This window comes from Anopheles coluzzii, chromosome 2, assembly GCF_943734685.1.
Source record: "Anopheles coluzzii chromosome 2, AcolN3, whole genome shotgun sequence".
NCBI classification, from domain to species: Eukaryota; Metazoa; Arthropoda; class Insecta; order Diptera; family Culicidae; genus Anopheles; species Anopheles coluzzii.
The window spans coordinates 113,336,510-113,350,628 of NC_064670.1; the positions used below are offsets into that span (position 1 = coordinate 113,336,510).

Sequence of the window (14,119 nt, forward strand, 5' to 3'; positions counted from 1 at the left end):
TTTCGTTCCAAGGTTGGGATGCACGCGAGGCCATGTTTTCCGTTCCCACGCCACGCGACACATGAATTTGTTGTTGTTTTTTTGTTCGTTGTTCTTCATCTCCTTCTTGTTGTTCGGGCCGTCTCACCGGGGGCGTTTGACGACGCTCTCGCAGCCTGTGGAGGCTGCAGCGCACGGCATGGGGTCCGGATCGTGATCGGTGCGTTCGCTTTCGCAGTGGCAGTGGGTACCGCTGGGTCGCCCGGGGATTGGCCCGGGCTTCTCCTGCAGCATTACCCGTGCTGCCGTGCTTTCCTTGCATCTCCCCCCGTGGCCACGAGTGAGATGCCAGTACACAGTCGACCTGACCCGTAGATCTCGGTCGATCGTTGCTCGAGCTCGTTTCAACCAACCTTCGGGACGGTCGGGCGCTTCGTTCCTACTTGGCGATGGCGTTAATTTTCCGAAACCTCACTCGCCGTGCACGTTCCACGTTCCGATCCGTTGCTTGCCTGCTTTTATCCGCCTTTGTTTGTTCGGTTCGGTTGCTATTTGCTTGCTGCTTCCAGCAACCCTTCAAACGTGGTGTGCTGGATTATGTTTCACCCGTTGCCCAAACACAGACAAAACAGCAGAGAAGTGCCTTCATTTGTTTGATGTGTGGCAAAAGGGGGTTGCAACTAGGCGCGGATCCTTGCCACCGATTCCAGCCATTGTTTGCGGCGTAAAGGTGTCTGCTAAGGGAGTGGAGTTGGGCCCCCCGAGTGGGAATATAGGGATAAACAAGACACCAGTGAAGATAAAAAAGGGACACCATACGGAACGGGCAGATTCGTTGATTGAAGGGAAAGAAGTGCTGCGCGAAGATAAAGATCGCGGGGCATTTTGGCGATGGTTTGATGAGCTTCATAATGGTTGTCGCCGCCGAGATGGGATGTCCTTTTGGGAGCGTTTGGGAAGGTTTGAATTCAATTCCATTGTTGTGCTGCTTTAATTTGAAGCAGCTAAACAGGTAGAGGACAGTGCGGCTGGAACGATTTTTAGGGCAAGGTTGGTGAAGGCTGGGAGGATCTTGATACAACCAATCATTGGGATTTATATTCGTTGCTTATTAAATATAAATATTTTTTTTTAATATAGTGCTTTTTTTTAATATAGTATACTGTACGTGATAGAGGGACGCCAGAAACTTGTTGCCCAAGATCATCGCTTTAGAACGAGTCTCAACCTGGAAGGAGTGTTTTTAATGACGTCTCGTACCATACCTTAGCATTAACTTCCTCACTGGTTTACCTTATGAGTGGAATTTAGTATAAAACCCCCGTCAAAGAGCACACGCCAGGGAAACAGTACGGCACGTTGCTATGTGTCACCGATCGTTTACGTTCGAAATGGGACGGAGCAGGCCGCACCACCATCACCCAAAAGCGATACCGTACGGAAGCTAGCGATGAATTGTGTGCAAAACACGGCTTTAATATCCAATCGGTCGTTTTGTACGTGTGCAACACCTCGTAGACTACACACGGCTTATGGCGCACTGTCCATACCGAGCCGGCTTGGGCACAGACGAGTGTCGGGCATTCGCTTTACCGCGTCCTGTGGTCATCGTCGTCATTGCACACCGATGAGTCTCACGTTTATTGCCCTACCCCGTTTCAGTTCACACAGTGGCGCGAGTGGCATGGGATAATGTACAACGAGAAAAACAAAAACAATAAATGGCAGTCCGTTATTGATCCGTATTAAATTTTTACTAGCATGCAAATCAATTTCCTCACACTTTCCTTACGCGATCTTTTGTGACCTGCGATTACTGCGAGGGTACGGGAGGAGATGCCAACAGAGTGGCAGCCATCGTTAGTGTGATTGTCTGGGGGCATCGTTATGGCGGCAAGTTTGCGGAGACAAATGCGTGTGCGGCCGGCTTTTGTTGCTGCACGACGGCGTTGGCGATATGATGGCGGTCTCCACTTTTGCCCGGTTTCGTCTGGATGTCTGGAAGGGTAGCCTTGTGCACATCGAAGTGAATTGGTTTTTGCCATGTAAGGGGGGAGGCGAAATATTAAAGCTTATAGAGCCCGTTTGCAACACTGTAAGCTTTAAACGGGACAGATCAGTCGGTGCACAGTGGTATGAAGTGTAAAGGTTGATGAAGGAAGTTATCTACGGGGATTCAACTTTCATGGACAGTTCTTAGGTTGGAATAAAATTCTGTATCATTGCTGACCGTAGTTAAATATTATATTCCCATAAATATGCAATGCAACTCGTGGTTTTTTAAATGTTAAAAGTCCAGTTGGCGATCGAGTGAAATTGAACGTAAATTATTGGCTTTAGATGATATCCCAAAAAACGTTAATAAAAATACGAATAAAAAGATAATAAACGTTAGGATATTCTGCTGTTTTGTACTATAGTTTACAGGGTTTCCCACGATTTTTTGGTCGTATCCCATAGATTTTTGGTTCGTTCCCATAATGTATTGGTATTTTCCGATTGGATATCAATACAATTGGACCAAAAACTTCTGGGAAACGACCAAAAAATCGTGGGAACGCATCAAAAAAATATGGGAACCAACCAATAAATCGTGGGAAACCCTGTATTACACTGAAGTTTTTTTTTATTTTGTCATTTCACGCTAGTATACACAATATAACATAAAATTAAATAATCACAATAAACGTGAAATATAAGGCATGTTGTGTGTGTATTTTGATGAACAATGCTTCACGAATATTTAATAACAAGCCAACTTTTGATAAATATCGTCTGAAAAAATAATTAAATTCTTTTTATTGTTCGGTCAGCTTCACTCATTTCTAGGATAAAATACAAAGTGAATTTATTTTTCTTAAAACTCTTAAAACTTCTTAAAGGGTTTTTGGTCATTAAGTAAATAAATAAATTTATGAATGTCATTGATTACCAAAGACAGTCTTAATTTAAGAAGAAATGACTCGCCTTTGGCTCCAACTGTCTCTAAAAGTTAAAATATCTTATTGCAGCAATTATTGCATATGATGACTCATCATCCGAATAACACTGATCAATCACCATGTGAACCAAAAGCACCTCCAAAACCCATAAAAAATCACAGTCTCCTCATCACACCTTATTCACCCAGTTCCATCTCAGCGCATCATGGAAAACGGTAAAGATTGACCTGTGGCCGATCGGCGCCATTCTGAGTCACAAAATCTACCGAGCAGCTCCTCTGCGAGCCAATGATCGTGCAACCACGCCGGGCACATCGCGGCAGGAACGGGAAGGATGCAACACCGGGAATGCAACAGGACGCGTTTGGACCATAAAAGCGAACACACAATAAAACCAAGAATGTGCAGCTGCACTCGGAACCATCTTGACCGGTTTTTGTTGTTGTCGTTCTCGTTGTTGTTTTGGGTTCGTTTTCTATTGTGTGCTGATGGGGTTGATGGTGATGCGTTTGGGTTTTATTGTGGCCTTTAATCGGCTCCCAACGGGCGGTTACACTTTTCGGTATGTTTATTTATCTTGCAGTGTTTCCTGCTTGTTTTTTTCTTTCTTTTCCAAGCGACGCCTTTGGTGCCTTGTGCTTTTCCGTAATTGTTATCTTACAACCAGAAAAGAAGAAAATATTAGGAAATCAAAAAGCGGACCCGCTCGGTTCAATGACGAATGGGACTGGAAAGCTTCACTGCTTGAAATCACCGCAATCGTCCAGCCGCACATTTGGAACGTAATTTTTTAATTAACACTCCCCCAAATAAATATGTAACGATGCTTATCAGTAAGCAAATGCAGACAACCCGGGTGCGCTTTGGGCGTAGAGTCGTAAAATAATTTTAGAGCCCCAACGATTGCCAAGAACTTTGGCAAGAACGGCATCAACGCGGGGGGGTTCGCATCGATGCAAATCGTAAGATAGTAAATTTATGAAATCACACCGTAGTGTGGCCGGTGCGTCAAATATTATCAATAATGAAACCATTCGATTGCACATTCTTCGGCCGAGGTCCGTCTTCCCGGAGGTGTTGGAGATATGATGCCGGCCGCGCATCCGTTTACGGACCGATGGTTCCCGGGGTGTTCATTAGCCGATTGGCAGTTGCTTACGAATTAATCGAATTAAAATAAATTTATCTTACCGTTGTGCAGTACGAGCGTGTTTGTTTTGCGGTAAAATGGGAGCAGAAACGGTCAGAAGATTCCGGAATTATTTGAACGTAGATAATAGAAAGACGTTCTTCTCAAGGTTGATTTTATCTGTTAAAAAATAACAATGTTTATTGTGTTTTTTCATGAAAATAAATTAATTTAGTGAATTGCTTCATTCCTCATTTAAAACAGGTAATCCGTTTGTATCTCCTCCAAGTGAAACAACCACAAGTATCTTAAGCGCCTGCCTAATGTGGGATTATCTGTGTCCCACCCCGAGGCGAACGATTCACCCGCCCTTCAGGCGAAACAGCACGCACAGAACGCCCAAAAGCTCCATCTCACGCCACACTACCACCCTAAAGTGGCACATAATTACGGCCCTCGAGCGATAGAAAATAGATTTTTTTCTATACTTTCGACTACGCTTTCCGAGACGGGCATGCCGCACGTGTGCACCTTTTTCCCTGCGACTAGTATGAAAATGGAAAGAAGGATATGGTGTAGAAGCAGGACCCACCCACTTGCCAACCAGCCCCATCAATCTTCCTACCGGTGGCATTCCGACGCCTATAAATCATTTGTTGATAGCCATCAACTGATTATTATGTTTTACTTGGCTGGGTTAAGCTCTTCACTCGCTCCACAACCGGATAGCTGAAGATGATTAGGAGGAAGGTGAATGTCGTGGCCTTCACGTAATCGATTAAACATTCCGCTCTTTGGTGAAAAAATAAAGTTTTTGTTTTCTAATAGTTATATATTTTTTTAAATAATTTATAGAGGCAATATTATTCCATGCAAATGTCCTTCTTAATCTTCACTTTTATGTGTTTAATTGAAAAAATGTTCATTTTATATCGATAGTTCCTCCCAAAGTGGAAAGCTCTCCAATACATAGCTCTAAGCTATCTTCCTCTCTCTCTCTCTCTCCTTTGCCTCTATTTCCCCCCTTCCAATAGTCTAACTATTAATAAATGCGAGCACACCAGGGGCACCCGGCAAGTCGCTCGACGCGATTACAGCCGCTGATTGAATTTATCAGTCACGATTTTCAACCATTTCCCGCCTTCGGCAAACGGAACGTGCGCTAGAGAGCGCGCGCGCACTCACACGCGCACGACCACCGCATAAAGACCGACCGACACGGTGGCGGTAGACGGGGCACGTGTGTCTAAATAAACGGCCGCAACGACGCGGCACTTAAGGGCGGGGGTCCAGCGTCAGCCAGCTTAAGACAAGCCGACAAGGGATCGATATGAGGATGAGAGTGGTGCACGCGTGGCCACCATGCCGCAAAATCTATCTGAAAGCGGGCGCGTCCGTACCAACCTTTGCGTCTCGCGACGCGAGTGACGCATTTGCGTGAGAAAGCATCCACCGGCGCGCGGTGTTTGATTATAGAGCGCGCTGTGGTGTGGGGGATGTTCTAGCAGAATGATCCATCATGCTAGATGCTGTTCGTTGTTGGTTCGTTGTTATGCCGTCGATAGAATTGGTGGCGTCAGTAGGTTGGGGTGTTATCGTGGCGGCAGCGTTAGTGAGCCGTAATTAAATCGATGGTTCGTCGGATTGACGGATAGTTGATGGGGCGGGTGGCACGATGAACAGTAAGAATGATTTTGACGGCAGAAGGAGACAACCTGGCCAAGGCGCCGATTTTGAGCGATTGGTCGTTTGGGAAGGTTCGTGGCTTGTTGTAGAGTCTTTTGAATGCATTTTAAAATACTTATTGGATAAGAAATAACAATTGGAAAAGATGAATAATTATTTTAACCCTTTTTCATTTCTTTCATACAATATTTTGTTGGTATAATAAAGAAAGAATGTTTGCTCAAATTTAACCTCTTTCAAACTTTACACATCTAAACGCATGAACAGCGACCATCGTGCCCGTACCAAAAAAGCTAATTTGTCGGGGTTTTTGTCCGTCTGCCATTCGGAGCCAGTTTTCTGTTCTGTGTCCTCCCTGTTTTGCCCTGTTTCTAAGCATCTTTCCTCCCCCCTCCCTCTCTCTCTCATGCGTTTTGTGTAGGTTTTAGAAATCACTTAGAACGGCCACAGCCGTGTGAATCGTTTAGCATCACATCGGCGACAAGCAGCAGCGTGTCCTTCAACTGCAACAGCGGCAGGAGCAGCTGCAGGTTACATCTCTCGGTTGGATGCATTTCGCTCGAAACAGGTTTTTTTTCCTTCCCCAAGCGCGCGTTCCATGTTGGTGCTGCTTCACGAACGTTGCGTTTTGCTGGTGGAGCTATTAAACAAGCAAAGAAATCATAACATCGTACCACTCAGCGCACGATTTATGGCCCTATCGATGGATAATGATGACACAAATTATGAAATTGTATAATTCGTTACAAGCAAAAACCAAAAAAGAAAAGCCTAAGCATGAAGAAAAACAAATGATAGCTTCCCCATAAAACCAAACATAACTTCATGAGCGCGACGGTTTTGGGCTTTAGTGCCTCTTTTTTTTCCTGTGTTTGCTAAATACTATCAACCATACGATCGATTGGGAACCTACCCAAACGGCGAACGGGAAGCTGTGATGATCGATTTAGGGAATCGTAAAATTCAACCGTGGGTCTGACTGCGTTGACTGCGCATCGATTTTGGCCACATTCCACAATGGTTGGCCGTTTTATTAACATGATACATTTTGCGTTTGCCAACAGGAACGGAAAATGGAATGTTTGATGCAATCGTTTCGGACGACCGAGCATAATTTGTTCGGAATCTGGCCGGAGTGCGAGAAACGGATGGGCCGAAAATGCCTGTAAACTGTTTCATATTAATTTAACAAAATTCTAAACGAATCCTAATACTATTTGGAATTGAGTGGTTTGGAGTTATTGAGATTGTTTTCTAAAATTTCACCTGTTTTTTTATTCAAACGAAGGAGCGATCAATTGAAAATTAACATAAAAGATTGTACCTTTCCCTTCTTGCATGCTGTTGATGGGTAATTAAGTCGGAGAAAAAATCACTTCCACCTTGAATAAATAATCCATGACATCAGCCAGCATTCACACCCTCTCCGGGTGGCTTGGGTGGTTTAATTTTTATTGCACCGTTGACATTACAATTAACAAATACGGCTCGATATCTGGCGACCGGTTGCGCCAGAAGTCTGGCTGCAACAACCGCGGCGGACGGTTTTGGTGTGCATGTAAATGCATATTGCACCTCACCGCGGACCGCGGGTACGATTGCTCGCCCCATTCCCAGACGACCAACAGCTCAAGGTACAAGCGCCACACGGACAAACGCCAACGTGTGTGTGTGTGTGCGCCAACGCAAAACGCAACGCGCAATAAAACTTTCACTTCAACTAATTCATTAATTAACCAAAACCGCTTCCCTCCCCGTAGTGCTGCAGTGCTGTTGCTCGAACGAAAAAGGATCACACACAAAGTCTGGCTCACCATTCGATCGATTCCGTGGCGCGTGGGTGACACACTGTCGTGGTAGGTTCCTCTCTCCGTGTCCGTGCTAGAAGAAGAAAAAAAACCGGCAAAAACCTTCAATCATTAGCCGGGCTTTCGTCTGGCTTCGTTTACCAAACTTAGACCGTCTACGGGGACTTGCACGGACATTGCGGCCACCATAAAGTATCCGCTGTCTGCTGGTGGTTAATTGAAGATTTATTCAACGACCGTCGTTCTGCTGGGGCGGACGGTCTGCTCTTCTCAGCGCCATGGGTTTTATTTGGAATCGGATCAAAGCAGCCCGCAGAGACGTCCGACATTGAAGGTCTCGTTTGTCTGGAGTCATTGAGGTTTGTGTCGATCCTTCCTGATTCGGGCCAAGTGATAAAAGGGTTCAATTTATCAAGCTTTTCGATAATTTGTCGCATGCGTCGTATGCGTTCGTTTTTTCAATAATTAAACGCTCGCTTTTACCTAAACTTGGCCTAAACAGTTGATCGATTTGTCGCATTGAAACGCTAAATTTGCATAAAAATAGACGATTGCCCCCTCTTCATCGTCCTTGGCATAGGAATTTTCACAAGCACAAATGTGTGCTTACCCACAGACAATCCCAAAACAACCTTTATTAAAAAAACGGGCGCCCTACCCGATCCGCAAGATCAACCGCAGAGGCCGCCCGGCCCGAAAAAAAAAATCACCTCTTTATTAATCATGATTAATTGACTGCAATTATGCAAATTACTTCACTCCTCGTTTCGTTTACCGCGGCACGTAATGCGACAGTAGCACAAGTGTTTGCGTGTGCCACAATCACTGGAGGTTAAGTAAACAGCGGCAGTAACAGCAGCAGCATGAGCCCTTTCTTGGGCTCACCCTCCGGGCGATTATAGGGGCGCCTTCGGTCGTCCTAGCACGGACGCGCTCGATCAGTCGCGCCCCGGCAAGTGCTTCATGGGCCGCGGGCAAACCGGTTGCTCCATGTCGTCGGCAAGGGTGGCCTTGCCGGTGGACGCTAATAAAACAAATCGTACCGTTTAAAGCGTGCAAACACGCGGCAGTATGTGTGTATAAACCAAGTTTATCAACTTAATTTATGCAAAACGCTTCACGGCTCATCAATTTCGGGCCGACGACAAAACGGTGCGCCTAGGATAGGACGGCAGAAGCAGCTGCGCCAGGCAAGCCGGAAGTGGCGTGCACACATCATATGCAGCTTCATCAATCACAAACGGCGCAAGCAAATGTGAAGCGGGGAGAGACACAGAACCATGCGATACAGGCTGGTTTTGCCCTTGCTCCCGAGCCGGAACGGATTGGCTGACATTAATGATCGCATCGCCTGCCTTTTCCGATAAGGGGAGGAGGGGGACGAGTTTTGCATCTATGCAAAAACGGCTGCATTTCCATGGTGCCTTTGTTTCGTCCCTGTACGGTCCCGGATCGATTGTGTCAACTCATTCACTTGTCATTTGTCACCGGAGGCCACTTTTCCCACCGGGACGGGACCCCGGGAGGACACCGGTTGGTAATTGAATTCTAGCACACTCACAAAAAAAAGCTCACGATCCGGTTAATCATTGAAGCGATCCGTTAGAGAGTTAGAGAGGGGCCATTTCATTTAACCCGTTACACCGGTTGTAACGGCCAGGGTCGCTGTTGGCTGCAGTTGCGATTGGCAGAGGGATTATCGTTACTGTTGCTGGATGTGAAATCAATTTGCGTTGATTGCTGGGCAGCGGGAAGGGATCTAGGTGATTTTGCATAATTCTAAGTGATTTTGCATTTACACTGCGGTGAACTGAGGATGTTCAGTGAAAGGGTTTCCGTTATTGATCGCGGACGGGCTCGCGGATGAATTAATCATTTTGTTGGCTGAAACTTGCAATGAGTGCGGCGAAAAGTGAAGTAAAATATGAAATAAAAATTGAAAAATTGTCTTTTTTGCCAGGGAACATTGTGGATCCCTTTTCAGCGATGAAAGGGACTTGGCAGAACCTAAAGGCAGATGTTTTAATATTCAATAGATTTTGACAAAAATCAATATCATGATGCTAATGAAGGGAATTTGATTGAAAATAGGTTTTGATAGGGGATTTGAATTTTGGTTTCTAGCTAATATTACGTGAGCATCTGTAATTTAAAACTTTGCACCTCTTAACGCTAACAATCAGGGTTGATTGTAATGGAATTGAAAAGTTCAATCAATAAAAAAAATAGAATCAAACGTAACGTTTGCATTAAAAAATGGAACTATTTCGAATAGCTATAGAACAAAACTGTAAGACTGTAAGATTTGCATTTCATAAACTCTCCTTAAAAAGTTATTATTCAGGATTACTTTTAAAAATAAATCTACGACCTTCCAAGCTGCTTTGCGTCAGTTATCCGTCAATTATCAGCATGGCGGAAGAAGATATGCGTTTAGGGATGTTTTTAAATTCTTCCTCGGATTGTTGTGAAGTCCTCAGTTTTTGTGACAAAATTGTTGGGCTAAATCTTTTGCATCATGTTGGTCCAGTAATTCTTGATAGGACGCATTTGGGGGATGTTGGACCGGTTCGTTGATTATGGTATCACATCGAGATTCAGCCGATCTATCTCCTGAAATGACGGTTGAGGGTTGTGGCGTCATAGCCTGTAGTTCCGAAACTAGCTTCCTGACTTGTTTGTTTATGTTTCCTAAGTACTTTGTCACTGTTTGATCGGCTGCATAGACCTCCGGGCCAAGGGACCAATTTCCTCAAATATCCTTTACATGCAATAAAAGTGTCCCAAACAGCAGAGGTGTTCGCCAATTTGCAGAACAATCCAGATCATCAGCCACGCTTGACTCAACCTGTTTTCCTAACATGCTGATGATGAAAAAAAGGCTCAAGAGTGGATCAAGTTCAATATGTAGAACAGAATTTTTCCTCATGTCTTGGTGATTTTATTAATTCCTGTCATATTTTTTTAATTTGTTACCAAGAATTTTCAAAATGTAAATTTACAGATAAAGATTCACCGTGAATATAAAGTTGAATATTCAATTCAGGTGGTCTGATAAAGTTGGCATACTTGCTGAGCGCTCTGTGTGACATTAAGTTATACATTCATGCCATATTTGTGATTTGACAGACTATGACATAACGTCATAAGGTGTCCAGAAAGTATGCTACATGTTCGTGGTACAGTGTCCCTTGTGGCCCAAGTCTACCAGCACTACCAAACACATGATCTTACGCCCGATTTGAACGCTTGGCACTTTCACAATTACTCAATTCTACTTTTAACAATTTGAAGTCTGTGTAAGGTATTTAATAACATAAATTGAAGCGTTTTTTAATTAAGAACGTTTTGAAAACCCAAAGTCCTACATTTCCTGACGGAAGTGTCCCACAAAGAGTAATAAGGAAATGAACAGAACCTAACAAGAACACCAGTGCAGTGAAATAAATCTCAAAACATAAGTATGTGTAAACTTTGCAATAAACCAATAAACGCATCACACGTTCCCCTTCGTTCACTGTTGCCTACACAACCCCGTGCGTATATGCACCTTTACGCCAAGAAAGTCAGCATGTGACAACGAACCATATTTCATAAATCTCGGCTGCATGTTGAAGATGTTACGATGCAAATACTTAAGACTGAAGCACACCAACCCATGCAGCACCGTCGTACCATTTGCAGACGATAGAGTCCCGTCCCTGTCCCCAAACACCTAATAAAGCGCGACGCCTACGCGGAGTTGGTGGTGCGCAACATGATGCCCACAGCACAGCAATGCCGGGCAGCAAATCGTAAAACATCGTTGAAAGCACCACCACAAAACCGCACGACCATGGGGAGGGTTGAAAACGGGATTACTTTTTCGCCCAGCGGGAGCTTAATTAACGTACAACACATACACACGTTCTCCCAGGATCCCTCGGGGATGGCCTTGTGCTTTGCGTTTGGAAGTGTTCGGAGCGCAGCTGTGGCACATGGCTCCCGGTGCGGCATGCAACGAGAGCCCGCACCGGATGACAAAATGTCCACGCGCGGGGCAACACGGGGGAAATTCGAAACCGATTCGATCGGGTTGGCCGACCGGGATGAGTCCTTCGATGAGGGACGAGTCTCTGGGTTGAGCAACACGACAAGACAGCCCTCGACCGCACCAAGACACTTAAAAAGGATATGTGGGCAGTGGGGCAGAAAAAAACGCCACATTCCTTGTACAAAAAAAGGGATTTGCAGCACAAACCTCAGTCATTAGAGGGCTGGAGTGATGGGTTATTTTGGTATTAAGTTACACGCGCGCGTTCGGTCGCTCTCTCGGGGCACATTCCATCGTACCACACGACCCGGGAAGGATTTCATTCTCTGGAAAGTTGCAGGAGGAATAACACCGAAACACCCGTTAAAAGCCTGCGTGCGTTGCGGTGGCTGTGGGTGGTTTCAGGAGCCCAGTAGAGTAGAAACGAAAGAACAAAAAACCTCCTCTCCATCAAGTGACGAACCCTTCGGTCATTTCGTGGGGTCTGAGCCTGTTGCTAATAGCTTGGTGGCATTTTTAATATTGCTTTCATGGTCCTTTTTTGCTTTTTTTTTCTTTTTGCGACAGTAAAGACTAGGTAATTAATACTTTTTTTGTGTGTGTGCCGTTACTACACTCACCCGGCCTGACCGCACGGTGAGGTTTTTGAAGGGTATTTTTTTTGGGCTGGCCCACCTACAGGAATGCCATAATCCTGTCGCTCTCGGTACCGTTCGCCCGATCGATAATCCTATCGCAAAGCGAGACGCGTCCAGTTATGAGACTGGACACATCGTGTGACTCATCCGGCGGTACACATGCCAACGTGCGTCACTCGGAAGCCATTGGCAAACCGAAGGTCCCTGTTGCTTTCTGCTTCTGCTTCACCCCACAGGCACATCTCGAGGAACTGCCGTAACGCACAGAGAGCAAAAAAAGGGATCGTCTTTCGCGTGCCTTTATCTTGCGCTTGTTTGCAAGCGCAAGGGTTCCTGATTGGTGTGCCGTTGAGATAAGTTTTGGTCGGTGTTGTAGGTTTTTTGTGCATTAGTTTTGCTTTTACCCGTCCGTCTCGTGCTGTGGGACGAGACACAGGAAATGGTTAGAATTGGAACCTTGGTTTTCGGTTCAGCCCACCTCACTGTCGTCATCGTCCTGTCTCCGTCGCTTGCGTATCTTGCTCGTGTATCTTCAAGTCTGTTCGTTATCCTTTTAGGTCTGTTGTCGGTTGCACATTTTCCCCCACTCACAAACATCTCCGGCATGTATCTTGGAAGGGTCCCAGAAGCTGTGCTGTTATGAAAATACTCAACGGAACATGCCGTGTTGGGATCATTTTTCATTCATCGGTTGACGTTTTGCGCTGGGTTGCGGTGTTCAATGATTGGAGAGAAATGTGTTGCTGGCATGATTTTTGAAGTAAAATTTCTAAACAGGCTAACATGGACATATGAAAGAGGTTTCGGGAAAGTCTTAGAAAGAATAGATTCTTTTATCGATTACCAAATTAAATATTATACACACTACTGAATGAACCAGAGTTATGAGGGTTTGTTTAAGAGTTTACAGAGTTTAAAAAGACAATTACAGCCTATTCCTTTTGCTTTTACCCGTTCGATCCTCAAATCCGTTTGTTTGCCTAGAGAAGCGTGTGAAAGGAAGATGAGAACTGGTTTCTTTTTTTTTGTTGCTTTTCTCAACTTCCAGCGATCTACAACTTCGCTCTAACCGTTCGCGTTCTAACCGTGTGCGTTCGTGTTAGGCTTGAAAGTATTTAGCCGCGTCCCCGTCCAGACGGATTGCATCGATTAGTTTCCTAATCGTTGTATGCGGGATTGTTTTTTATGAGCGTTTTGTTTTCCTTCCATCCCAGCTCTCCGACACTGGCGGCAGCGCCACGTGCATCAGCGATAGCGTTTATAAAGCTTCTTTTTGTGTGTTTTGCCTTCATCCGGCACGATGTACCTACCCCGTAGGGTTCGTAATTAGTCAATGAACAAACGGATTGTGCGTGTGTTTGGGCTCGAAAACGGTCCACACATTCATCCACTTGGATGTACGCAACGGGAGGAAGAGCTGATAAGTCAGTGGCTGGCGCACTTGACACAGCGGGAAGGACGCCGGCTAGACACGGGCAGTGCACACGCACCGGCCGATAATTGGTGCTTCAGTGCCCGCAGACACCGCAGGGCGCTGCAGGTAATGCCCGCCAGCGCCGGCAAGTGCGTGGCGTGCTGCTTCCGGCCGGCCAGGGGACGATGTTTCAATTTGTACTGCGGAGCTCACGGTCGCGCCAGCCATATCTCGCTGCCGGTGCCGTATCCTTCGCTGCCGCACGGGGATGCTGCCCTGTGCCCGTATCTCGGGCATTTGAAGACGGCGACGGCTTGCTCGTCCGATAAGTGGTCAAAAGACGCCTGATGCTGTTAAGAATGAATGCACGAAAAACTGAACAAACAAACAGCACAATGAAACGATCTCCGGTTTGCGGCATCCGGACGCCAGGGAAGGCCGATTTCGCTTCCACACTAATGACCGTTCTCGGTGGTGTGTTTGCGTTATC

General features: G+C 45.6%; 1 protein-coding gene across 3 annotated transcripts in view; it reads left to right on the plus strand.

Annotated features, from left to right (window-relative positions):
• LOC120950337 (BTB/POZ domain-containing protein 9-like) overlaps positions 1 to 14,119 on the plus strand; it is a 162,787-nt gene that overhangs the window by 2,716 nt on the left and 145,952 nt on the right. Inside the window, exon 3 of one of the 3 annotated variants that reach the window (XM_049606398.1) lies at positions 4,315 to 4,881. The exons of 1 other annotated variant lie outside the window; for it this stretch is intronic. In XM_049606398.1, coding sequence (XP_049462355.1) covers positions 4,315 to 4,517 — 203 coding nt within the window. In that variant the 3' untranslated portion in view covers positions 4,518 to 4,881. Of the gene's footprint in view, positions 1 to 1,137; positions 2,580 to 4,314; positions 4,882 to 14,119 lie in introns of those variants that run through there. One more of the 3 variants, XM_049606400.1, reaches the window with a different exon arrangement.